The sequence below is a fragment of the Megachile rotundata genome, chromosome 8, assembly GCF_050947335.1.
Source record: "Megachile rotundata isolate GNS110a chromosome 8, iyMegRotu1, whole genome shotgun sequence".
Lineage (NCBI taxonomy): Eukaryota > Metazoa > Arthropoda > Insecta > Hymenoptera > Megachilidae > Megachile > Megachile rotundata.
This window is the reverse complement of record NC_134990.1, coordinates 10,130,826-10,156,751: the sequence shown is the minus strand read 5'-3', so window position 1 is coordinate 10,156,751 and position 25,926 is coordinate 10,130,826. Positions and strand designations below refer to the sequence as shown.

The following is a 25,926-nucleotide window of genomic DNA, read 5'->3' as shown; positions in this document are numbered from 1 at the left end:
TCAGTTTTTGTTATATTAATATTAAATATTATTTATATAATGTGTAATACATTGCGTTGCAATTATTAAATAATTAATAGTACTAATATTAATACTTATTAATACTAATATTATTATTAACAATAGTAGTTATGTGCTTCCTTAGTAGTACTATATTATTATTATTAATTATGATTGTAATCACATAAAAAAATATTAAGTAATATAAGAACATTTTTTACAAAATAAATTTGTAAATTTCCTTAACAAAAATTTCTAATATATCACCATTGACTTCAACCCCCCAAAACATTCTTCCAAATAAAATATAATAAACTTAATGATAAAAATATAATACACAATATATACATAATAAAAATAAATAATAATAACAAAATATTAAATAACTCTAAAGAATTGTATACAAAATGAACTTTCAATTCTTGTCATCAAAAAATAAAAATTGCAAAAATAAAACTGCAGTGTCCTCATAAGTTTGCAATGACTTCATCAACCCCCAAAGAGATTTCCTCAATAAAATTCAAAAACTACGTAATATAGTAATAACAACAACAACAAAATAATAAACGTAATAAAATGAGTAAAAGTATAGTAATTACTGAAAATATTAAATAACGTAAGATTGTATACAAAACAAGCATCCAAAACAAGCGTCACAACCGTTTCTCCACTGACGTCATCAACCTCCGTCAATAAAACGCGAGCCCAGCGAAAGCTGAATGAAAATAAACGATCCGAAATTTCCGAGTAGAAAGAAAATGTCGAAGTTCTTTCGTCGTATCAGAATCTAATCCGGTCTGGTACACGCGAATCCCCGAAATTCTGGTGAATGGCTCGGTGCCAAGTGGCTCTGGTGAATTTTCACGAAGGCAGATTTCCGTCAATGGAGTATTCGGTGAATTGAAACGGCGTGTAGCGATAGCTAAAGCAAAGTACGTACGTACATATCCTCCGCCCACGCATTATGCGCGGGCGTCGCGACGGAGGCGTCGTTTCGTTCTTGCAATGACCTTGGAACACCCACGCGGCCAGAAAAGGCCACCGTTTTGCGGGGGTGTTCGTTCATCGACGTTCCTACCAGTCTTCTCGATTTCCATCCCCGTAGCGTTCCCCTATTACGCCGCGCTCTGCAATATAGAACGCGCACGCGCCCTCCGGAAACCCCTCGGGAGTAACATTCACGGTTACCATACTGAAACAACCTATTATTCCCCGTTTCGATCGCGGACGAGTTCGTTTACCGGTTTATGGCTGACGTTTTCATACGTCATCGTCGAATATAGAACGATGCCATATACAGTATGTCGAGACTTCTTAAATAAAGAGATTTAGTTATTTTGCCAAAATTAATTTCTTTTATTCAAAATACACCGCTGGGCTCACACAACATTAACATAGATTTTTTATGTCGTTTTATGGAATCGCTTTAAACACCCTTGTCACAGCTGCTTGGACTTGTGTAAAAGTCATAAAACGTTCCTTTTATAGCTAATTTCAGTTGTGGAAAAAAGAAGTAATCACATGGAAATAAGTCAGAATTTGGAGGATGTTGAAACAGACTTTTTCGTCAAAAATTCACGAACAGCGACAGTTCACATGGTACGCTATCATGCAACAGAAACCAACTTCCCAACGCTCGATATTCGGGCCTCACACGAACGATCCTCTTCCACAAATGTTCCATAATACCCAGATAATATTCGCCATTAACATTTTGTCCCTGTGGAACGAATTCCCGAAGTATAATTCCTTTAGAATCGTAAAAGCGAATTAACATTGTCTTCTCGAGGGACTTTTGGAATCGCAATTTTTTGATTTTGGAGAGCCTGGAGATTTCCACGTAGCACTTTGGCGCTTTGTTCGAGGTTCATACTTGAAGCACCAAGTCTCGTCACTAGTTACAATTGATTCCAGGAATGTACAGTTTCGTCTGGCTGTTTTGATAAGATCCTCGCAATATTCAACGCGAGCAATTTGTTGCGCTGGTCCGTGATTTTGTGACACGGTGACGGAAGGTTCTGTCGCATTAAACGCTATAAGTTTACAATTCGTTGCTCGATTTTAATAATGATTGTCGTGTTTTGTAGGGGAGGACTGTTTTCAGATAACATATTATTTGAATATGGAAAAATGTTTGAAGCCAAAGTTATGGGATATCAAGGGTTAAGATGATAGCGACAATTTGATCTTGGTTTGAAGATCACCTCTTCAGTTTCTTAAATAGAACCCCGTGTATTGCATATTGTAGCGACCAAAACACTATGTTTGTTTTTTGTGGGAGTCATTCCCAAGAAACGAAGCTTCAAAGTTGTCACATAAGTGGCGTAAATCTGATCTTTCAATCCTCGCGCGGTGCACCTGGGTAATGTGAATGCTGACGATATGTCAACTTTGAAGCTCCGTATCTTGGGAATGACTCGTACAAGAAACATAGGTAGTGTTTTGAAAACGTCGAGGCTACAATATGTAATAAATGGGGGTTCTATTTAAAAAACTGAAGGTCTCGTGACCTTCAAACGAGACAAGGTTAAATTGATGTCACCATCTTATTTTCGCATTAATATACTACAACCTTTGTCTGAAACGTTTTTTCGTATTTGTGGAAGTTTCCGAAATACAAGGGTGGGGAGGGACTTTAGAGAGACCCTGTATATGTATATACAGGGTGTACTAATTTGACTATCTTGAATAGCTTGTTTATTTTGTGATGATAAAAGAAAATGACGGGGGAAAATATTATTTTGTTCAAAGGAACAAATATTGTGGTGGTTAGGAAATTGTTTTGATGGACGTTTTTTCAGAGATTTCAAGATTATTGGCTTTCTTAAATGGGATAATATTCATTGTGGCATGATTAGGTTAAGATGAATCCAACGACATATGATAACATCATCTTCATATGATCTTGAAGTGCGAAGCATACGTGAAAACTAGGTAACTGATGAATGAAGTTAAATAACTAATGGGAAAATTAATGGTGAAAATTTTATAGGGAATTTGAAAGTTAAAACACTAGGAAAGTAGGAAATTACTAAAGGTAGAAAATGAGGAAATTTGAAATTGGGAAAATAGGGAATTGAGGAATTTGGGAATTGGGAAATTGGGAAATTCAGAAATAAGGAAATTAGGAAATTAGGAAATGAGGAAATGAGGAAATGAGGAAATGAGGAAATGAGGAAATGAGGAAATTAGGAAATGAGGAAATTAGGAAATTAGGAAATGAGGAAATTAGGAAATTAGGAAATTAGGAAATGGGGAAATTAGGAAATTAGAAAATTAGGAAATTAGGAAATTCAGAAATAAGGAAATTAGTAAATTAGGAAATGACGAAATTAGGAAATTAGGAAAAGAGAAAACCAGAAAATCACAAACTGAGAAAACTAAATAACCAAAAAAATTATTAAATTAGAAATTAGAAGTCTCACTTCAATTTGTGAATTTAAATTTATTTTAACCCCTTAAAAAATAAAAACTGCAGAAATTAAAAAGTTCCTAAACTTGAGAACTTATGTATTAAAAAGCTTCAAAAACATTGTGCATATTATTCGTAATTTCAAATTAATATGAACGATGACATTTCAATGAAGTACTCGTAAATAATTAATATATTACTAAAGGTTAATCATGCATCGTAATAACCTTGCAGTGTATATATTTTTGTTTAATAATTGCTTACTGACACGATCTGATATTATCATTTGACATTTCCTTTAGTAAATTTTACACTTAACGACATTCGACATGAAATTCGTTTGCTTTCGATATTTATTTACGTACTTAATTAAACGTACATTTTAGTGAAAAATATTTATTCAATTTTTACAATTATTTTCTTAAGTTACTATAGTTGATAAAGTATTAAAAACTTAAGACCACAATAAATACTTTATTTATTATTATTAATAGAATATATAATAATAATAAAATAATATATAATAATATTTAAAATAATATTAATAGAACAGTAACGTTAAAAATAATAAATAAAAAATTGTTTGTAGTAAAGTCAAACTAGGTTAAACTACAGAATATTAAGGATTCAACAGTATGCAAGGTTTGGCGCCAAAAATTTGAAATGTCTTACCGCTAATTGAACTATTTAACACTGTTCTCTATTATTTATTTACACAGAATGTTCTAAACCATAGATTTTTATAAATAAAAATATATAATTTCATTTATTAAACAGAAAAATTTCTGTAAAATCTTAAAGATATCTTTATTTGAATATCTATTTGCATCATAAGATGTTCTTCTTGAAGTAAAATAACTTCAAATAGAATGACTTCAAATAAAATAACCTCAAGCAGAATAATTTCAAACAGAATAAATTCAAATAGAATAATTTAAAACACAGTAACTACAGAATAACTTCAAATATAATAACCTCAAGTAAAATAACTACACATATAATAATTTCAAACAGAATTAATTCAAATAGAATAACCTTAAATAAAATAATTTAAAATACAGTAACTGCAGGCAGAATAACGTCGAATAAAATAACCGCAAGTAGAATAATTTTAAACATAATAATTTCAAACAGTATAAATTCAAATAGAATAATTTAAAATACAATAACAGCAAACAGAATAATTTCAAATAAAATAACCTCAACGAGAATAACTTCAAGTGAAATAACCTCAAAATAATTTGAATATAAAAACCTGTTTAAAAAATGATTATGTCGAACCATGATCGCATGAGTAGATTAAAATAGGACACCATGTATATCCTTCTGGAATAATGCGTTTTACAAGGCAGTTTTCCCGAAGGTCTGTTAAATCGCTGGTTATATACCTACTGCAAGCTTAACAATACAAAGAAACAGGGCACTCTGGATGGTAATTCTGTAAGTGGTGGGGACAGGTACAAACAGAGTTTGCTGATATTATTCGTAAACAGTACCGAACTCATCTGTTAGAACTCGTGACGATTCTAACAGCAAAAGAAATTTCTCTATTAAAATTTCATTTGTGTTGTATGTTTCATTCTATGATTGAAATACGTCGCATTCATATAATAAGGTTCAAACACAAATTATTAGCAAATTTTGTTGATTTTGGTATTTTTAAGGTTAAATAAAGTTTTATTTTTACAGTTTTATTTTTATTGGCAATTTTACATTTTTTATTTTATTTGCAAAAATTTTTTGTTCTTACAAAATATTACCAACAATTTTTGTTGAAAAAATTTCTTGTAGAATATTTATTTTCCTATAAAAATGTTATTATCAGATTTATGAAAAATATTTTTATAAATGTACAGAACAAAGTTTTTCACTGTGTATTAAATACATACATTTTTCTTAATGGTTTTGGTTAAAAATTTTGTACTGCAAAATCCAAAACAGCTAGGGACAAAGGAAATGGTAATAAATAATATAAAAGTAAACAATAAAATATACACATTTTATGTACAGAATATAAGGATGTCTATTTTGAATATTGTAAGTTAAAAATATTAACAAAAATATTTCTGTTAAATTAAGTATGTATATTTGCAATATTATAACTCTTAATATTTATTTCATACAATATTTTATACTATAAAATATAGAAAATAAAAAATTTGCATAAAATATAAATTTGTATAGAATATAAAAAATTATTTGTAAAGAATATACAAATTTTGTATTATGTTGTAAAATAATGAAACAGCAAAGGAAATGATCAGTATTGCTTTCTTCTGGCTACAACTCTGATTGCCACTAATATAAATTCGACCCTTCAATTGTTAGAAAAATTCTTCCATAAAGCACAATAAAGTTGGTAATTGTAAGAAACCAATAAATGTTTATGGGTAAAGGCCTGCATGGGTTAATTACTTTCCATAATACCTGCAGGTACAAATCTGAATCATTTATTCATTTATAGATATTCCTACAATATATCCTCTATTTTATTTAGCACAGCTTTGTCAAATTTCAAAATTTCCAAAATTCAAAATTTTTAAATTCTCTTCCATTAATCATTATATTAATTAATAATACAACTGTATTAATAATTACACTATTTTATGTGTATTACGTATCACTATAATTCTAAAACAGAAGAAAAACAAATAAAAAGCATGTAAAAATAAATAACGTAGAACGGAAGCTCACGTGACACGTCTGTCTGCGCCGGAAGTGAAGGAATTTCAACAATTTTACGCCCGTTTCCACTTGCTTAAATGAAACTATACATTTCTTCGCGCGAAACGATTCCTTGAAATATTTTACGTAAAAAAGTATTACGGTGCAATGTTAGCAAAATTAGTATTTTATGAGATATTTAAAAATTTATGTATGATCTGTTTTGTCTATTTTCGTGTGACATCCTGTACAGCGAGGTTAATAAACAACTGGTATTATGGCCTAAAATTATTAAATAAATATTTGAGGAGTGATAGTATAAATTACGTTGGTTTAATATTTTTGCTTATTTCTTCTTCTGCGACAGCGGCGACATATTGCACACCGAGTACATGACCCAACTCACACAAAGATATCCTATTTAAGGAAAAAGGAAGCAATTTTACTCGAAACTTCCACGAAAATACCAGGTGCAGATGTTTACCGGAGACTATTGTGCTCAAATTTTGCCTGGTACATTTGTGGGGTGTAGTTTCGAAGGTCACTTGAAAATTTCTTACTTGTTATTTCTGACCACGAACAAGAAATCATAAACTTTGTCGGGGGAAAATCTCTACTGCGCTAAATAAAAAAGGTAATAAAGGAGGGTAAGGTAAAATTTCCATATAAAACACGTTTAAGAATAATTGAAAAGAAGTCAGAGGTCTTATTGAAAAATTCCTAAATTCATATTAATCATATGAAAAATGATTAATAATAATTAAAATTTGATTATAAAGTAATCAAAATATAACCTATTTTTTAAATTTAGGAACCACCCTAATATGCGGAATCTTTAGTTTCCTCTCACGCTTCAACTTTTATAAAAATTTGTTACTTCATAACCAATAATTAATATTTTATTACTGTAAATAAAATTTTTTTCAAATATAACTTCCTAATTGTATTAATTATTATTAATTATAATTTTTTTTTGTAGCAACGTTTGTCAGTAGAAAAATAAAAATCTTCCTGTTACTCTTGATAACTTTTAAATATATTCATTGAGTATGCTGTAATATTTTTAGCATTGCTATTATATAAGTATTTATTATATCAATTTTGTACAATCTTGTATTAATTCATACAGCATTAACCGCAAAAAAGTTGTATTATTTAGCATTTCTTATTTATACTTTTTATTAGTTTTATATTTTTATCCCTATTTCGGTCCGATTTCATTTCTCTAGTTTCTTCTTTTATTGGCGATTGGTATGTTGTTTTTTGCTACAAACAGTCGATTAGAACTAAAATAATTTTCCTATATTGCAGTGTTTACATCCGTTTTGTTTATTCGACGTGAACTAAGATTTGTAGAATGAAAAACACGTGTTTTTATAGAATAATAAAATGTAATGAGGTTATTTATTTATTATGCGCAATAAATAAAATAATATATTTGTATTCTTTGTGACCTATAATTTAAATGAATAAAATAATTATTTTAGAATTAAATTGTATTTTATATTAATTCATATATTTATTATGAAATATTGAAAATTTAAAATTCTTCAAATTAATTACAGTATGTAATTATGTATTCAATTTTACAATATTATTGAACTAAATTTCTGTATTTATTATTATTAGTAGTAGTAGTAGTAGTAGTAGTTTATTTCTATTCTTTTATTAATAAGTATTATCTTCTAAGACATCTTAGCAAATATATATTTCATTAAGCATAATTGTTTCTGTATGATGCAATTTTATCTATAAAAGACAGTTGATTTAACTGTTGTAACATGTTCAATAAAATAAAAGCAAAACTATATATAATGAATATTTAAAAAATATTCTCTTACGACAAAAGATTGGTATACTTGTACCTAAAGTAGCTATGGAACACTGTGAAAAAATGGAAACTTCAGAACAACCTGTTGTGGTAATTTTCAACATGAATTTTAATATTTCATAAATAAACTTTTATATTAGAATAATGTCTATTATTTAATATTTCAGCCAATGTCAATGTCAATTGAAGATCTATCAGAATTGCAGGAAACAGTAGGTATACTAATCAAGTCACAAAATTCACCCCAAAATGAAATGCCAGATAAAACATTCAAAGAACAAACTGTAGAAGAATTACAAGAAAAAGATAATAATGAAGATTCATTAGATGTAACCAAAGATAATAAATGTATAGAAGGTACAGAAATATCAGTCTCTTCTAGTTTGCTTTATTATAATTGGTCTAATGCACCAAAATTATTGTGTGAAGCAACGAAAGAATATCAACCTACGGAATTATATGAAAATTTTACAAAAGGCTGTCAGTGGTCTCCTGATGGAACATGTTTATTAGTACCTTCTGAAGATTTTAGAATTCGAATTTATGAACTTCCTAGAGAATTATATTCACAGAAAATTCCCCCAACTTTGACATCTACAAATTTACCAGTAGCATTAACTATAAAAGAAGGAGGACTTATATATGACACTTGTTGGTATCCTTTTATGAATTCCTGGGATCCGACAACTTGTTGCTTTTTGAGTACAAGTAGAGAAAGCCCTATACACTTATGGGATGCTTTTAATGGTGAACTGAGAGCAACGTACCGAGCTTACAATCAGTTAGTAATTGTATCATATATTTATAAATTTCATTAATAGTATGCTGAATATACATTTAATTAAATTATATTTATTTCATTTTTATTAGAGTTGATGAGGTTGAATCTTCAATTAGTGTTCAGTTTATTGACTCAGCTAGAGAGGTCTGGGCTGGTTTTAAAAATGCACTAAAAACTTTTGATGTAGAACGTCCAGGTCGTCAAATAAATACTATTCAGTTTAAAACAGATTTTCCAAATGTAACAGGATTGGTCTCTTGTATACGAGAAAATCCTATTATGCCTGGACTAGTTGCATTTGGAACATATTCTAAATGCATTGGTAAATATATAATATTAAATAATATATATTTATGAATGTATTAAGAATTGTTATTAATATTATTTATTAGGTTTATATAGAGATGGGCCTCTATGTACTTTTAAAACAGGAAGTGGTGTAACACAAATCGAATTCAGCTCTTGTGGAACAAAATTATTTTCAGCTGTTAGACGTAGTAATGAATTTCTATGTTGGGACCTTCGCAACCCAGGCACTATACTCTATTCCCTTCAAGGGCGACAGTCTGACACGAACCAAAGAATACAATTTAATGTGTCATTCGATGGAAAGCAAATAATCTCTGGTATGTTAATGAGTAATTATATGATAAAGTAACATAAACTACTTAGAGTATTTATTTTTTCTTAGGTGGTACAGATGGATACATTGCAGTTTGGGAATTGCCAGAAGACATAAATTATGAAGATCTTAACACAATGTACAAAATAAAGCTATCTAATGATTGCATAAATGGAATAAGTGTACATAAGAGTTTGCCAATACTTGCTACAAGTACAGGACAAAGACTTTGTGATAATACAATACAAAACAGAGACAATAGTGTTAGATTATGGTGCTTTTCTTGATTATAATTTACATATATGATAAGTTATTATAAATGTAAATATATGTATGTTATTTTACAATTTATAAATAAATTATTAATACTCTTTAGTAAAGCATTTTCTAGTGCTTTTATATGTGATATTAATTCTAAAAATGAAAGAATACATGTACATTATATAAGGGAATGTATATTTTTATTTAATAAATGTTCGAAAGATATAGTTTTTAAACCTAACAATTTATATACACAAATATTTCATGTTGACATAAATAAACATTTTTTAAAATTTCAAATTTAAACTTTCAATTTGATAAATACTGAAATATATGAAAAATTAGGGTCTTATATCGTGTGTTTGTACTTTTTTTAATTTTATCTTCTATTTTATTAGTAAAGAAGAAATAAAAGATCAAAATTAGTGCTTTCAGGACCTCCTGAAATGTGCTAAGTTTGAACCAGTTAGAGCAAATCGGTGTTCCGAAGGCCGAGCATTCCCCTTGTTAGTACTTTTATTCTAGTTACATTAGTATTTCACAATTTAGTGCAATATTTATGCAATATATAGGTAGGGATGTATGATTTCGCGCGCGCAAATAATACACGATACATAATTTTAGCAGATACCTGTATTTTCCACAAGATATCGTACCATTCTTAAAACATTTTCAATAAATTAAGTACACGATCGAATTATAAGTACTTTATTTCGTGTAATTAACATTATCATTAAATCAAAAATGGCGCAAATTTATTGTAAACGGTATTTGAAGTTATGCGTATACTTTGCAAACTCGCCGAATATGTGAAGCGTTAAGCTGTTGTATTCCCAGTTGTGTCCCTTTTCAAAAACAAATGGGTTTTTGTTAGTTGCGTTCTGGATCAGAGCGCGAACGAAGCGGGAACGAAAACGAAAAGAAAAAAAGGAGAAAAAGTAAACAGAGAAATGAGGAAGGAACTGAAGTAGATAGTGCGTGATAATATGTGCTATGTATTAATGCGTACTAATGCTTAACAATTGTGACTACAACCTGTTTTCTTGACTATTTATAGGGGATAATTGAAAGTATCGAATGACTCAAAAAAAAAGTATTCGTAAAAGAAATCAGTAAATGATTCTGTCTGTATGTACATGTAAAATATTAACAAGAGTGTAGAAAATTTGATCATAACTTCAATATTTTTCTGCGGAAACCTTCGTGAATTCATTTGCGATGCGATGAACGAGATTTTATTGTTGTAAAATCTTTAAGAAACATAGATCGGTAGAATGGCTTCTAACATGCAGTCTTTCCAGCGAATGTTAAAAATGCTGCGGGAAAACAGCAGCAGCAGGGAAAAACGTGAAGCTTTAACCTATATTCGCAGGTAATGTTAATTTTTTGTTTACAGGTTTATATATTCATGTTATCCCCAAATTATTCAATAAAACACATAGTTTTATTGTATCAAATGGACTACGTGATTTTCCAGTTTGTATACTTCTTAGTCACTTGCGTTGACATTGCTTCAGAAATTTGTCATCGATTATAATTATCTGGCTATTAATGTCAGACTGTTCAACAATGCAGTATTTTGTACAATGAAAATTTTTCTTTACAATATAACAGTATGCGAAACAGAACCTAAGAAATTTGATGCTAATGACAATATGTATACAGGGTATCTGAGGTTTCTGTATACAAACTTTGACAGTATGTTTGATAGATAAAGATAAGACTAAAATGTCATGTAACGAAAAGTTTGCAATTGCTTCGCTACAGTTATAACAAAAGTATGAAATATAAAAGATATGATTTTTATTAATATAACACATTCATAAGGCAAACATTCAGAAGCATAGTTATTAGAAGCATCATTGTGTTTCAAGCATGATAGATGTTAACTAAATTCAGGGAATGACTTAATTTATTATGTAATATTTCTAAAAGAATTTGATGACATCAGCTATATTCAAATGATGAAATGTGCATATTTTATGACTTGAAATTTTGTAGAGACTTTAAAGGAGATTCATGGTTTCAGGAGATTTATGCTAGCTGTGAATCCATTATGATTATATAGGTTCAGAGAGGGAAACTTAAATGTGTGATTATTGTGACACTAAATTATGATATTGCTATTTCATTAAAATATTTTTATAAATGTGTAATAACTAATTGCTACCAAAGTAATTATTTTATACTATTATCCAAATTTCTGCTTTGCTGGTTTTGTCTTAATTTACAAAAAGTAAAAAGTAAAAGAATGCAAATTTTTATGTGAAAATTACATGTGCATATTTCATATGAAATTTCCTAAAGTTATGTTCTTAGTTCTTTTTTTCTATTTATACCTATTATGAAATTACTTTAGATCAAAAAATTTCTTGATAATTTCTTGATAAACTTTCTTTTCTACAAAAGAAACAGGTAGCATTACCAAATATAGACATAGGAGTAACATCTACATTGCATTTCATTTTTTGTTACATCTTTTGCAACAAATCATTTATGAACTTCTTTATCATAGTTTAGTTTTATTTTATGTAAAATACATTAACAAAGTTTTTATGAAAAAACCTAGGATACTCTGATAAATAAAAAACAGTTTTGTAGTAATGATATTTTATTTTAGCAACAGCAAAAAGTTACAGTCTGCAGGAATTGTTAAAGAGGAACAATGCAAAGAATTATGTAAATTAGTTATAGAAGCATTTGCAAATGGAAACAATGATGTACAGAATGAGGCTTATGGAACATTAAATGTCATTATTCAGGACTTCAAAGAGCACACTCTGAACTTATTTGAAGTCATGTCACAGATAAATGAAAAAAATAGGTTTGTGTATTTGTTTAAAACAATATTTAAATTTTTATTAATCATGACATATATTGAACACAGCGTTATTGTCAAAATAAAGCTAATATTGAACACAGATAAACATGTTACTAATTTATTTATTAAATGTTTAATAACATTTATTTTGTTATAATGTTACTGTTACATTGAAATGAAGTCATATTTTAAAAGTTTATCATAATTTTAGATTAAAAATACTTAAGTTATTAGAAATAATTGAGGACAATGCTATCTCAATGATTGCTAATGATCCGCATGCTGTACAGTTTTTCACTGATTGTATGTCTACAATACAAACAAATAAAATGCCTTGGATAGCATCGACTGCATGTGTAGATAATCTTAAAGCATTAATAGATGCTGAAAATAAACCATTATCAGATGACCAAAGACTAGAAGAAGAAACAGTTAATTATTGTATAATTTTGTTAAGGCGATTGTATAAGCTTGCTGCAATAACATCAGATACCAATGTTGAAAAGGTATACTTAGTAAAGCTTACAATCTTTAAAAAAGAAGAATATAAACATTCAAGTATTAAACTGTGTATTTTTTCAGTTTGATGCTTTATTATTGGATAAAGTAATGTTATTAGCATATATGGGACATAAGCGGCAACGTGGCGCTGCTTTAAAACTTTTACAGCAATCTCTTGCTACAAATATACTTTCACATATTCGTACCAAATTAGCAAATGCATGGGTTCAATATAAATCGGCATTGCAAACTACGTATTGCAAGCGTATGTTACTTTTGGTATCCGCGTGCGAACTAGATTGGGCTATACAATGGAATATCAGTATTCAATTCCTTGGTGTTGACCTCCATAAAGGCGCCGGTTTAATAAATGATTTACTGAGTATCGAAGAAAAAGCATTTAAATCTACAGACACAATTACACGCAGGTATAAACAAAAATTGTATCAGTGTTGATACTAAGCAACAGAAATCGATAACGGCGTAACATTTTGTATTTTAGACAAGCCTTTCTTTCATGGAAGTTGCTGGTGGATAATTTTGCTCTAGACCCACAAGAACTTGCTACTGCAAGGAGGATAAAGTTATTATGTATTCCATTAAGTGCAAAAAATAGTAAAACCGAATTGATAGCAATAACGAAACTAGAAGTTTGGTGGCACGTAATCATTAAACTTTATAAAGACATTGTCAAATTTGTTAATCCTGTCCTCACACAGTTCTTAAATTTTTGTTTTGGACCTCTGGGAGATACACCATTATTATCTTCAAAATGTGATATAATAGTTTCACCAGGGAAAAGGTTTTATAAAACAAAAGTTATTGCAGTGGATGCTTTATGTCAACTTCTTGTTACCAAACAATTGAATCACAATGTCTTTTCTCCTATTTTGGAAGAAAGACTCCCGCATTCTATGACTGATGCTGTCTTCCAAGAGTGTTATAAAAGTATAATTCATAGTGTAGGAGAAGCCTTGCTTGTTCTCAGCCAACTTACTGATGCAGAGATGAAAAACAGATATCAGCTTGGTAAAATATTATGGACAAATTTAATCAATTATGTACAAGAATCAAAAATGGAAAACAAAGTTAGCATCTTTTTGTTTAATGAGAATATTTGAGACACATAAAAATCGTATGTTCTAAAATAATTGTTTAATAACATTACCTTCTAGGAGAATATGTACAAAGATATAATAACAGTAATTGCAGAATTGGCAAATTATGCCGAGAGTAAGGCCATGATTAGACAGTTAATTCTTGACATAATTTTGTTCGAAATTACTGATCTCAGTAAAGAATTTAACTTAAAAGAAGATATATTATCAGTATTGTTGTTCAAACTGCTGCAAATTTCAATACTAAGTCGTGCTGAAAAGTAAGTATAACTAAACTTTTTTTAATGATTTTTTTTTTCTTAAATAACAAATGAAAAAGTAATGTGAAAATGTTTATAATATTACTGTACATACTGAATAAGTTTTAGAGTGTAATTTTATTAACAAATTTCTTATAAATATCACAAAGAATATACAATTACAAGAGTACATTTTAAATTCTATAAAATGTGCAACCAATAAAGTGGTTAGATACATTAGATACATTAAATTAAGACTAAAGTTGAAGTTACACAAAGTATATAGAATTTCTTTTTAAAGGGAGCATTACAATGCAATCAAATCTCTTTTGAGGCATTGTATCAAATCTTCAAAGGAAAATGTGTATTACCCACATGCATTCAAATGCTTAAAAGAAATGTATCATAAATTACATACATTACAGAATGGACAATGTAAGAATGAGTAAGTAAATTAAACAGCAGAAAATAATGATAGATCTTAACAGTATAAAAATCTTGGTATTTCGTATGTTACATTATTACTTAAGATTATTATAACTTTTAGATCTGTTATTCGTGAGTTATGGGTTGTTTTAGTAGACGTGTTAATATCATACATGGATGATTTACAAGAAATTAACGAAGGTACCACTACACAGCATAATTTAACAACTGTTGAATCGATTGTAATGTTCCCATTCATGTACATGTGCATAGAGGACCAGAACCAGGTTAATTTTTTAATATAAAGTATACGCCTGTAACTACTATAATTATAAACGTCTTTAACTTAGTCTTTATACTTCTACCAGATACAAGAAGTAACGAAAACTTGGAAACGTTTATGTAAACATTTGGAAATGCGAGTAGATCTCATAGAAAGCATAAAAACTAATGAGATTTTAATGAACATTGCGACCACCATGCAACGTTGTTTGGTGAAAAATGAAAAGTCTTATCATCTTATTATAAGTTCTTTGGATAATTTGCTAAGTTCTATTGACTACAAACTTCTACTAGGTACGTCAACAGAAAATATTAATATTAGTATGAAAAGGAAGTATTCAAATTTTAAATAATATTTCAGCACATACAGAAGTTCCTGCTGTTATGAATCTGCTTGTGAGTCTTGTAATTTATTTTCTATCTAACCAACTTATTAAGGAATCTGATGCTGCTCTCAAAGCTTTGTCAGCAGTACTTATTACAATTTATGGGCACAGTCTAAAAAAAATAGTACCATATTTGCTAGCTTGTCAACCAGCAATTGAACTTATGCTAGCAACTGAAATAGAGGCATTATATGGCGAGGTATATATGCTTATATTTTAAATACTTCATTTTATTTATAATGAAAATAATTGCGGAATGCTATAATATTTAATTCTTTATTTACAGATAGCAAGCACGTGGGAGTCTATAATCAGTATCCTCAAAGGACTCGGTAAATTATGTGATCAGAACCTCATTTCTTGTTATAAAAAAATAATTACTCTAGCTTTGAATCATCCGAATGTCGATGTACGAGAGCAAACAATGTCTCTGTTTGAACTGAAAGATATATTGAACAGTAGTACCAAATTAATATTAGAAGAAATAGAGAAGACAGAAAATGAAATTAAATTAATCACGTCTGACGTTCCAACAAAAACGAATGATATCATTGAAGAAACACAAAACGAGAAAGCAGATGATACGTGCTTAGAAGAACCCGGTAGCCCAAAAGACGCACCTAAAGAAATCGAGGATTACGTTTTTATTAAGACGGACTTTAAATTTGACGTTGATCGTTTAACAGAACATCAGAAGGAATCTTTAAAACGCAAGCGGGAAGATATCCCAGCGTTATACAATGACCTGTCACAATCCTGCTCGCAAGATACGCAGAATTTACAAGAATGGTTTAACAGGAAAAATAAAGCTGCAGAGAGTATGGAGACAGAACCTGACAAAAATGATAATGTTTTGACTGAAAAAATAGCGGACAACGAAGCAAATAAAGAAAATGAAGTTGAAGTTAAGTCACAAACGGTTAAAGAGGCTGTTGAGACTGATACAAAATCAGCGGAAACTGATGGACAGATCGCGTCATCAGAGTCTGCGCAAGTAAACGGTGATGTAAACAGTGGCGAAAACTCATTAGAAGACGAAACAAAAGGAACAAAAGAAGCTAACGAAGATTTAGAAGCCAACACTACAAAAGACTGTGAAATAAATACTTTTAATTTTAATACTCAAGAGGAATCTCCTGCGGGTAAAGATAGTGGCACTTTATCCCCGTCTATGTTGAAAAGTGGTAAACGACATGAGCGTCCAAGTAAACCGTGCGTTTCGCAAAAATTAGACGAAATCGTTAGTAGTCAATCAGAACAGCCAAGCCCTAATCAAACTTTACAAACAAGGTTACGAATGAAAACAGTGCAGTGTAAGTCTGATGCAGATAACAAACAAAACGCATTAGACGATATGGAAAATAAATCGCTTAAAAGCGAGAAAAGAGGTGTCAAACGTAAATCAGCTTCAGATAGCGAGAGTGAAAAAAGTAGTTTACGGCAACGAAGGAAAACTAGTATACCAGAAATTAGTAGCGACACTGACAGTTGCAAATCTACGGAAAGTGATACTACTAATACGGCTCTACGCGGGGAAGAAATAAACGAGAAGAGGAATGTGAGTCAACGTACGAAAAACGAAATATCTCGACTACGTATAAATATGGTATTTGACAGTCCTCTGCCAAATAGCCGACGATCTAAAGGTGACAAAGAAGATGACAAAAAACCTAGAAAGATAGAAAATAGAGGTGGTCGAGGCAGAGGCAGAAGAAAAGTGAAGAGGTTAGATAGGAATAGTGAATTGAAGAAAATTGAAGATACAAAAAGTACTTTCCGAAGAAAGAGAAATTCGCTGGATAAGGTGCATAAAATAAAGATTGATAAAGGCGAAAATACCCCAGAGAAACCGGCGACTAGTACATCAGATCCTAATGTCACTTTGCCTGATACTGAAGAACCTGATAAAACTGAAGCTGTACCTACTGAAAATCCATCAGATGAAAAGCAAGCTACAGTTGAGACGAGTGAACAACTGGTTGAAATAAAAGAAGAAGTTATTTTGAATGACCAAAACGATAAACCAGCTGCAGAACAATTTGAAACCCAAGATGACATGGAGGACATAATAGAAAGTTCTCAGCAAGTGTCAGAATTAGAAAAGAAATCTAATGAGAAACCTAGTGCTGTTAAAGTGAATAGCGTTGAGGAAGCTGTGTGTGCTGAAGATAAAAAGGTAGAAAATGTTTCAAACAATTGTGACAATGCAAGTACTGAGGTTTCCAAAAGTAATGTTAAGGAACCTGAAGAAACCAGCAGTGTCAAGGTAAATGAATTAAATGTTTCAACTCCTGTTCCTGAAAAAAGTTCAGGTAATGAAAAACAAGATGCAACCGAAACACAAAAATCTAGTGAAGGTTCATCGTTTAAAACTGTCATTGAGTTTACATCACCCAAAACTAATGCAAAAGGTCAGCTGAAATTCAAAACTTACTCAGGACAGGGTCGTGCAGCTCACATGTTGGGATTAGTAACGAAGCAGGCAAGAATAGAAGCTGGGTGCCAGATTATAACAATAGACGATGAGTCTGTGCTTAAAAAAATTAAACTAAAAGATACTGATAATGAAACACCCAGCAAGAAGTTCACGCTTAAAGACGTTGACAAAGTAACATGTAGTAGTAGACAGGAGAAGATCTTCAATAATATGAAATCGTCAGATTATTGTCCATCGCCTCCAATTAAATTATTTTCTAATTTGAAAAATGACGGGGAAAAGATATTTCCGAAAGCAGATAAATCGACGGAGTATATATCGATACACACGGACGCACAAGCTGAAAAGGGCGAAGAGACTACGGTCGAAATGGATGAATTGCCAATTTTAGAATGGTCAAGTGCAAATCCACCTTCGCTGACAGCTTCTCCAAGTGTTAGTATACTTAAACGACGACAATCTATGCCAGAACCTGATCCGGAGAGCACAACGCCAAGCAAGGTAATTTGTTACATACTTAATTTAAATAAAATTTATAGTGTCAACGTCAAAGTAGTTTACATACAATATTTTTGAAATTATTATCAAATGTTATATGTATACAATTTCTTTTCTTTTATTTATGCAAAGAAAGTAACTACTCTTTCATAGCTCAGTATTTGTTTAACAAATTTGTTTAACAAAACATTTGTTTAGTTAACAATTAAACATTTTTCTATTTAATTAGTTTTTTAAGTAATTACAAAGTTATAGTAGATGTAATTTTAATTTAAATACTGTTGTTATTGAATTGTAGTTTTTAAATTAATTTTTAATACAAACAATTTTGTATTTGACATATGTTTTCAGTACAATAACTTATATTTGATTACAGAGAAAAAGAGTAAGTTTCGCAGATCCTCCAGTTTCAAAGGAAATGGGATATGAGATTACGTCTAATGATTCTGTGCAAAAGACTAATAAGTTTGTCTCGAGAGGAATGTTCGGACGTAAAGATACACCGTTAAGATTAAAGCCGATTAAGAAATTGATAAGTATCGATGCAGATAGAATGGATAAAGATGAAGAGTCGGATATGATAAATATGTCCGAAATTGATTTGCAGTGTGAAAAAGAAAACGAGCTGTTGACAAAGATGGCCGAAGAATTGGAATATTCAGAAAATGACACGATAAATACCGATGTTCAAATACCGTTTACTGCTAGAGAAAATGAACTAACAAATACTGTTTCTGTTGAAGTTAATGGATCTAATAAAATTAAAATCGATAACTTAAATACTGAATTTGAAATTTCTCAAGATTCGACATTTTCTAAGAATGCAATCTCAACGTCTGTAAATAAAGTAGAGAAAAATAAAGTAAATCAGGTACTAGATGCATCGGGTAGTTCTAACGTCAGTTTAGAAAAGACTGAACTCAACGAGTCGGTTACTCAAGATGATATATTTAACGGAACAGATGTAAAGCATAATATTACCGAAAACAGTGTTGATAGTAGCCTAAATGATACGCAGAATATTTCTATTCAAAATAGTTCATTAGGTTCTCTTAAGCTTAATGCATCAAAAGAATCGATAACGAATCGTTCCCTCGACGGGTACACAAACGCTGAAAACTTAGAAGATACATTAGACGCAGAGAATCTCACAAGATTAAATTCTTCAGTAAATTCAGATGAAATTTTCTGTGGAAACCTAATAAGAACTAGTACACAAACAGCAGATAATATACAAGAGCAAGATACCTTACCAGTTACGGACTCAGTATTTGGAAGTTTACCTTTGAGCCAAGATAGTCAAAGTACAAGTGAATATCATGTGAAAACTCCAAATCCGGAGTCGCTAAATTCTGTTCATCCAATATATCCGACGTTGATATTGTGTCACGAATCTATAAGCTCTATCGTCCAACACTTGACTAATCCTCTTTGGGTACGACATTTGACCGCATATTTTGCAAGTAGAAATATTGTAACTGTTGGTGACCTTGCACGATTATCTGAGCGTGAAATAAATAGGATTCCCGTAAAGGGTTCTTCAAAAATTGAATTAGTAAAAAATGTTTTGAAATCTTTCGAGAAAACTTACGTTGCAAAAGAAACGAGAAAAAACGTAGAAAATTCTAACGTTTCCCCTTCTGTAAATATTAATACACCACCTGTATCTATAGAGAATGTAGTGCCGCAAAATCAGTCACAGGCAATTCCTGAGTCAATACAAAATAAGTTTATAGATCAATTTAGCCAACCAGGTTCTTGTAAGGTTTCTAGCAGTCCTATTATTACTGACAAGAAAACATCTGAAATATCTAAGAAAATGTCAGAATCCATTTTAGATGAATCTTTGAACGTACCTGCAATAGATGTTTCTTCAATATATTCGCAGGTTTCGTACAAATCTGTCCTGGGAGGAAAATCGTCGTCTGTTTCTGTCTCAGCTCAAAATTCATCACATGTGGTAGCCAAGTATGTTATAAGTATCCTACTTCACTTTTGCTGAAACATTCTTGTTCGCTTAACATGACTTCTCTTTTGGTTTCTCAGCGTTATGTTATTTGTTCTAATGATGTATACGTAGATCATGTTAAGGGAATCTTTTTGTATTCAATATAACTACACATTAATAAAATGTTATTTTTGTCTAGGCCAATGATAACTTTGCCAATATCATCTGTGGTATCAGCTGTTGCATTGGAACCTTTGGGAAATCTTAGTTTTGCTGCTACAAGTGGAGCCTCTGTAGGGTCTTCTGCGAAACCTACTGAAACTTGTACTGCTAACAATTCCGTTTGTTCACACAAACCAGAAGTACAAAAAACCACAAGATCTGTCGCAGCACAAATGGCTTTGGAAGATCTTTTGGATGAGATAGATGTTAACTTGGTATTGGAAAGCGCAGTCAGAAGATGTACCCCAGAAAGAATTCTTCTGCAATACAAAGTAAGTGCATTCAATTTTGTACGTAATACATTTTATTGTCAGTGAAAACGCTAGTGAAAAGAAATACAATTTTTGCTTTAGAACAAAATGAAACATATACCGCAAATAGAATTGGAAAAAGAGACCATAAGAATGCTTGGCGCCGAGAATGTAAAGAATTGTACCGAAGTGACATTGAAGGCGGCGTGTCGTGCATGTGGAGTGAATAAAGTTTTGCTTCGACTACCTGACATTTTTAGTAGTGACAAACAGTTCTTTATCAAAGTATTAAACGCTTACAAAAAGAAGATACAAGTCAGTGATTGTTTGGACATTCTTGATTTTGCTGAGGTCAAAGATGCAATTTGTAAAAAATGTACATCTTCTGAACTTGCTGAAATGTTATCGAAAAAGCTAAAGGATGAAGAACAGGAGGGCATAAGAGAACCTATGACAGAGTTGTCCAGCCTGAACGCTATGCTAAAAAGAATGCCAATGGATCTAATCATCAGTCATACGGTGGCGAACGAAGAACTTATCCCATCGCGTGTTGTTTTAGACATAGCTCTGCAAAATAACAGCACAAATGATATAGCGCAGGCTTTGGAATGTCAATCTTCTCTTGTTACAAAGGATGTTTTTGAAAAACTGTGGTCTTCCCAATTTGCTATTAAGCATATTGAACAATTGAACTCTAAACAGGATTTATTGAAGCTGTTCAAAGCAATTAGTTTGAAACTTAGCCAGCAAGATCTTTTGCAAGCGTTCTATGAATCCATGAGCGCTAAGGTAATGATAAACCAAGAAAAAATTTAAAACTGAAATAATTGTTTATTGATTCATTTATAATTTGCATGTATAATATTTATTATTAATATTATTTGTGACCATATATCGGTTTTCACCAATAGACTCAATATTAATACCGTGACTTTTTTCATATTTATAAATAAACTTTCGCAAAAATTTCGTTAATAGTATTGCATTATGAATATTTGTTTGCACACTTAGCATATTGTACGTATTTATTAAAAGAGTAATTGTTTTCTTTTTCTTTGTGACTTCGGATTTCTATTGTCTAGTTGTTATTCCATTATCTTACATCTATGTTATAACCATTGTGAAACAATTTCAACTCCTGCTATTTAAGTATTCTAAAGCTTTCACTTTCAAAAGAAACAAATTTTTAATTATACGATAAAATTGAATTCTTCAAACAACAGTTAACTAAGAATACAAACATACATCATTTCTTCTTTTTTCTTAAAGAAGATTAAACGCTAATATGTTTCACTGACTTATTTGTTACATACTGAAATAAAATTTTCTTATTTCAGTTGAAGTTATCTGACAATTCAAAATAACATTGTTAACTTTAAATAGATTAAGCACACAATGTTCATAGGTAATTCCTAGACAGACACCATTGTAAATATTATATAAGTATATTACTCATAATAGCAGTTGTCAAAGGATACCAATAATCAACATTTTATGTATTAGTTACTGTATCTTTGTTCCGTTTGAATTAGATATCGCAATAGAAAATCAAATGTAAAGACTCATCGTTTGATATTTGTTTCTGTACCAATTGGTAACTACTGTTTCTAATATTTGTTTTCATGAGAAGGCTTCTTCCGATTCAAAAGAAAAGGTTGAGAAAACATTTTCGTTCCTTCGTTTGTAAGCAACTTCTTGGAAGTATTTCTTTGCACAGACTAGTGGCCTATAAGTTAGAAATTTAAGTGTATATATATAAAAGATTAAAAAAAAAAGAAATATTTCGTACACAATTTTTTCTAGACACAAGTTTATTACAACTTGTCATTGAATATTTTAGAATCTAATGTTAAAGTATAAATGAGATAATTATAGTGTATTTTCAACTGTGACTCGACCAAATGTTAGAGAGAATTAAGTTCGCATCATTCAAAGAAATTTTGTAAAATGTACAAAGTTTAAAAGTTAAGCCTATTAGGCATATTACTGATGTATTAAAAGTATTTTATACAATGGATTCCACGGAATCTCTTATTGTTAAATACATCAAAATTTCGATCAATTGTGATAAAACCGAAATTTCATTAAGATATTCTGTTACGTACGAGATGTTTTTGGAAAAGCGTAACATCTCAATGTTATAAACTGTTAATTGTCATGGACAGAACTTTTGTTTTTAGCAGTTTCAGAGCACTATAATTGGCAAATAAATTGCTCACAGAATTGTTTATATTCATCTGTGCGTAACAAATTTATTTGCTACAAAGTTTTTAATCATCTAACTGTTTTTGTGTTGAGGTGTTACGCAGTTAAAAATTATTATTCAGACACTACAAATTTTCACATTATGTCGCTCTAACAAGTTATATACGTATTATAACTTCTTTTTTTTATACAGTATGTTATATGTTCTATAATAGAAAAAAAGAAATGTTAAATGTACTGTAATCAAATACACTATAAAACCCGTGAAGATTACAAATGACATTGTTTTATTGTCGATCGTGATGAACGATAAATTTTAATTATTAGATTTAATCACTTTTATGACTTTCTCAATGTAATATAACGATATACATATACATATATTAATCGCAACAGTCGCATATTGAAATCGGTGGTGAGACGTAAGAGTGCCTCGAACGAACAAATAATTTTGCATTTTTAGAAGTTCAGGATATATTTCCAGGGTTGGTGCGAGATAGATTTTAGAACGTTACAAATAATCTAAATAATTGCTTTAAAATGCCCAATAATTCATAAAAAGTTCATTATAAATTTAATGGGACTATACATAAATTGTATCATATGTTTTGGAACTTACAGAATTTGTAAGTGATTGAGTTTCAAATGTAAGCTTTAAACATTTAGAGTTGCAAGTACTGTAATATAAGTTTAAAGTATTCTAAATTTTTAGGCATTCCAAGTTTGAAGCATTGCAAACTTAAAAATCTTTCAAAATTGATACAATTTGAACTTGAAGCATTCTAAACTTGAAGCGATTCAAACTTGTAGCATTTCAAATTTGATGCATTGCATATTTAAGTTTCCTAAACTTTGCATTCTAAATTTGAAATGTTTCAAACTTGATTTGTTCTAAATTTGAAGCATTTCAAACTAGACAGGTTCTAAACCTAAAATGTTGCAAATTTGAATCATCTCAAACTTTGAATGTTCTAATGTTGAAATGTGTCTTTTGTCTCTTTACAATTTTGGTATCGGGTTCCCAAAATATTCGTACCAGCCCTGCTTATTCCGCTCCTATTTAACAACGAGCTGAAAGTAAATTACTCTAATAGCAAAAGTATTAACAAATCAAATTGATTTGACAATTTTGTTCATAATTACTCTTAGGTATGTCTCACAAATTATCAATGCTTAAGCCATTTGCTCCTTTGATATTTCTATATGCTTTTCGAACCCATTTATATACTGCTTCGTATCCTCCACTTTTATTAGTCACACATGTTTCGCAAAATGTATTATAAGAAATAAAGAAGCCATTTATTTAATGATAAATGATATTTTCATTGATGTATTTTTGCGACAGGTCGATTCGTACAATACTCGACGATCTTTGAGTATCGTTATGATGTTTGTTATCGTGACATCTTTTTGTTTCAGTTAAAAATTCGTTAAAAATCTCGTTATACATAACTGTACATTTGTACACGAACAATTTTTAGTTTAAAATGTTTAATAGCTCACATGTTCTGTTCAGTGTTACACATAGTATAATAATGACAAACTATTTACAATAGACTGTAAATGTATCCGGTGTGTGACTATAATAAATCGATGACAAATCGATGTTACTATAGGCTAACAAAATACAATAAATACCTTTTATAGCTATTTCGTGTGTTTTATTTATTCTTCCATGACACTTTTTGGGGAGGAAATAAGTTATTTTCAAGTTTTAGGTAAGTTGTGTTTAAAAAGAATATTATTTTTAATTTGCAAATTTAGAAATATAGAAATATTGGAATATCAAACTTAAAAGTTTAGAAAGTTGGAAATTTGGAAATTAGATAACTTGGAAGAGTGATAACATCAAAATTTATTTCGGTACTTTTAAAATTTCAAAGTTTAGAAATTTAGGAATGTAGAAATATGAATTATATGAACTTTGGAGATTTATAAATCGAAGATATACCATTCCATTCATTTTTTCCCCTCCATATAAAAATAGTCACGCACGCAACTTACTCGAGGTATTACGCTTATTGGATCGAAATCAGAGATACGCTTTCAATTATATTCGACATTGTATATTCCCAACGCGACTTGTATCAAAATACGACTCTGGCTGTACGACGTTAGGGATTTGCGCGATATCCTGGTTCTTATAGCACGTGTAATCGATACACGAAATTCAAAGCATTACGTATTTATCATAAAAGTCCCATTTTTTACTATTATATATCATCTAAAAGAAGTTTTTAATTGTTTTACATATATACCGTTGAAATTTGATATTCTCCAAATGTTCTACGCTGCCTAATCATTTTAATAAATTTAACATAACATAATAAATAAAATGAGATGCAGAATTTTTAAGGCAACAATATTTATTATAAAATGATATAAACATTTTATACTTGTTTACTGTAATTGTTAAAATATTTACAATTTTAAATTTCCATTATGTAATTATGTCAATGTAAGTATATGTGATATATGTTTAATTAATATGCAAACGTCAAGGGAAAATTATGATAATGAGTTGTGTTAGTCAGGTTTCGACTAATGTTAGTTTGAATACATAGAGGTGCAGACGGAAGTAATGAAATTATTTCCAAATTTTAGAATTAGTCATTTAGGAAAATGGATACTTTTTACTTTTGGAAATATAAAAAATCTAAAAATCTAAAAATCTAGAAAATCTAGAAAATCCAGAAAATTCTGAAAATTCAAAAAGTCCAGAATATCTAGGAATCTAAAAAATCTAAACGAACCAGAAAATTCAAAAAATCTGAAAAATTAAAAAATCTACAAATCTGAAAATATAGAAATATTAAACCTTGAAAATTTTTAAGTTCAGTAACTCAAAAATAAAGAAACTTCAAATTATCAAATAGAAATGATATAACTATCCATTTTTATGCACAATTTACTAAAAATTTGATTTATCACAACACATAATAATTTTTTTTATGAAATCTTTATATGGAATTGTTATACAATTCAAGGAAAGCAATTTAATTACTACTTTAATTATGGCTT

The 25,926-nt window shown here is 30.0% G+C and overlaps 2 protein-coding genes across 4 annotated transcripts; both read left to right on the top strand.

Annotated features, from left to right (window-relative positions):
• Positions 1 to 7,716: 7,716 nt before the first annotated feature.
• WDR79 (Telomerase Cajal body protein 1 homolog) lies at positions 7,717 to 9,815 on the top strand. Its single transcript, XM_003701899.3, has 5 exons — positions 7,717 to 7,997; positions 8,075 to 8,688; positions 8,778 to 9,010; positions 9,081 to 9,314; positions 9,380 to 9,815. Exons 1-5 carry the CDS (start codon positions 7,953 to 7,955, stop codon positions 9,595 to 9,597), a joined length of 1,344 nt encoding a protein of 447 aa, XP_003701947.2. The 5' UTR covers positions 7,717 to 7,952; the 3' UTR covers positions 9,598 to 9,815.
• Positions 9,816 to 10,194: 379 nt separating this feature from the next.
• LOC100880674 (Rap1 interacting factor 1) lies at positions 10,195 to 24,555 on the top strand. Of its 3 annotated transcripts, none has more exons than XM_012282177.2 (15): positions 10,195 to 10,545; positions 10,629 to 10,943; positions 12,192 to 12,395; positions 12,604 to 12,898; positions 12,975 to 13,321; positions 13,396 to 13,981; positions 14,069 to 14,271; positions 14,552 to 14,695; positions 14,798 to 14,963; positions 15,045 to 15,252; positions 15,320 to 15,543; positions 15,631 to 18,282; positions 18,656 to 20,247; positions 20,427 to 20,721; positions 20,803 to 24,555. In XM_012282177.2, the coding sequence occupies exons 2-15, from the start codon at positions 10,846 to 10,848 to the stop codon at positions 21,514 to 21,516; spliced, it is 7,728 nt and encodes a 2,575-aa protein (XP_012137567.1). In that variant the 5' UTR covers positions 10,195 to 10,545; positions 10,629 to 10,845; the 3' UTR covers positions 21,517 to 24,555. The 3 variants fall into 3 exon arrangements, with proteins under 3 accessions (XP_012137567.1, XP_076390991.1, XP_012137568.1); XM_012282178.2 differs by having other exon boundaries at positions 10,197 to 10,943; positions 18,656 to 19,714; positions 20,168 to 20,247; XM_076534876.1 differs by having other exon boundaries at positions 10,195 to 10,943.
• Positions 24,556 to 25,926: the final 1,371 nt, after the last annotated feature.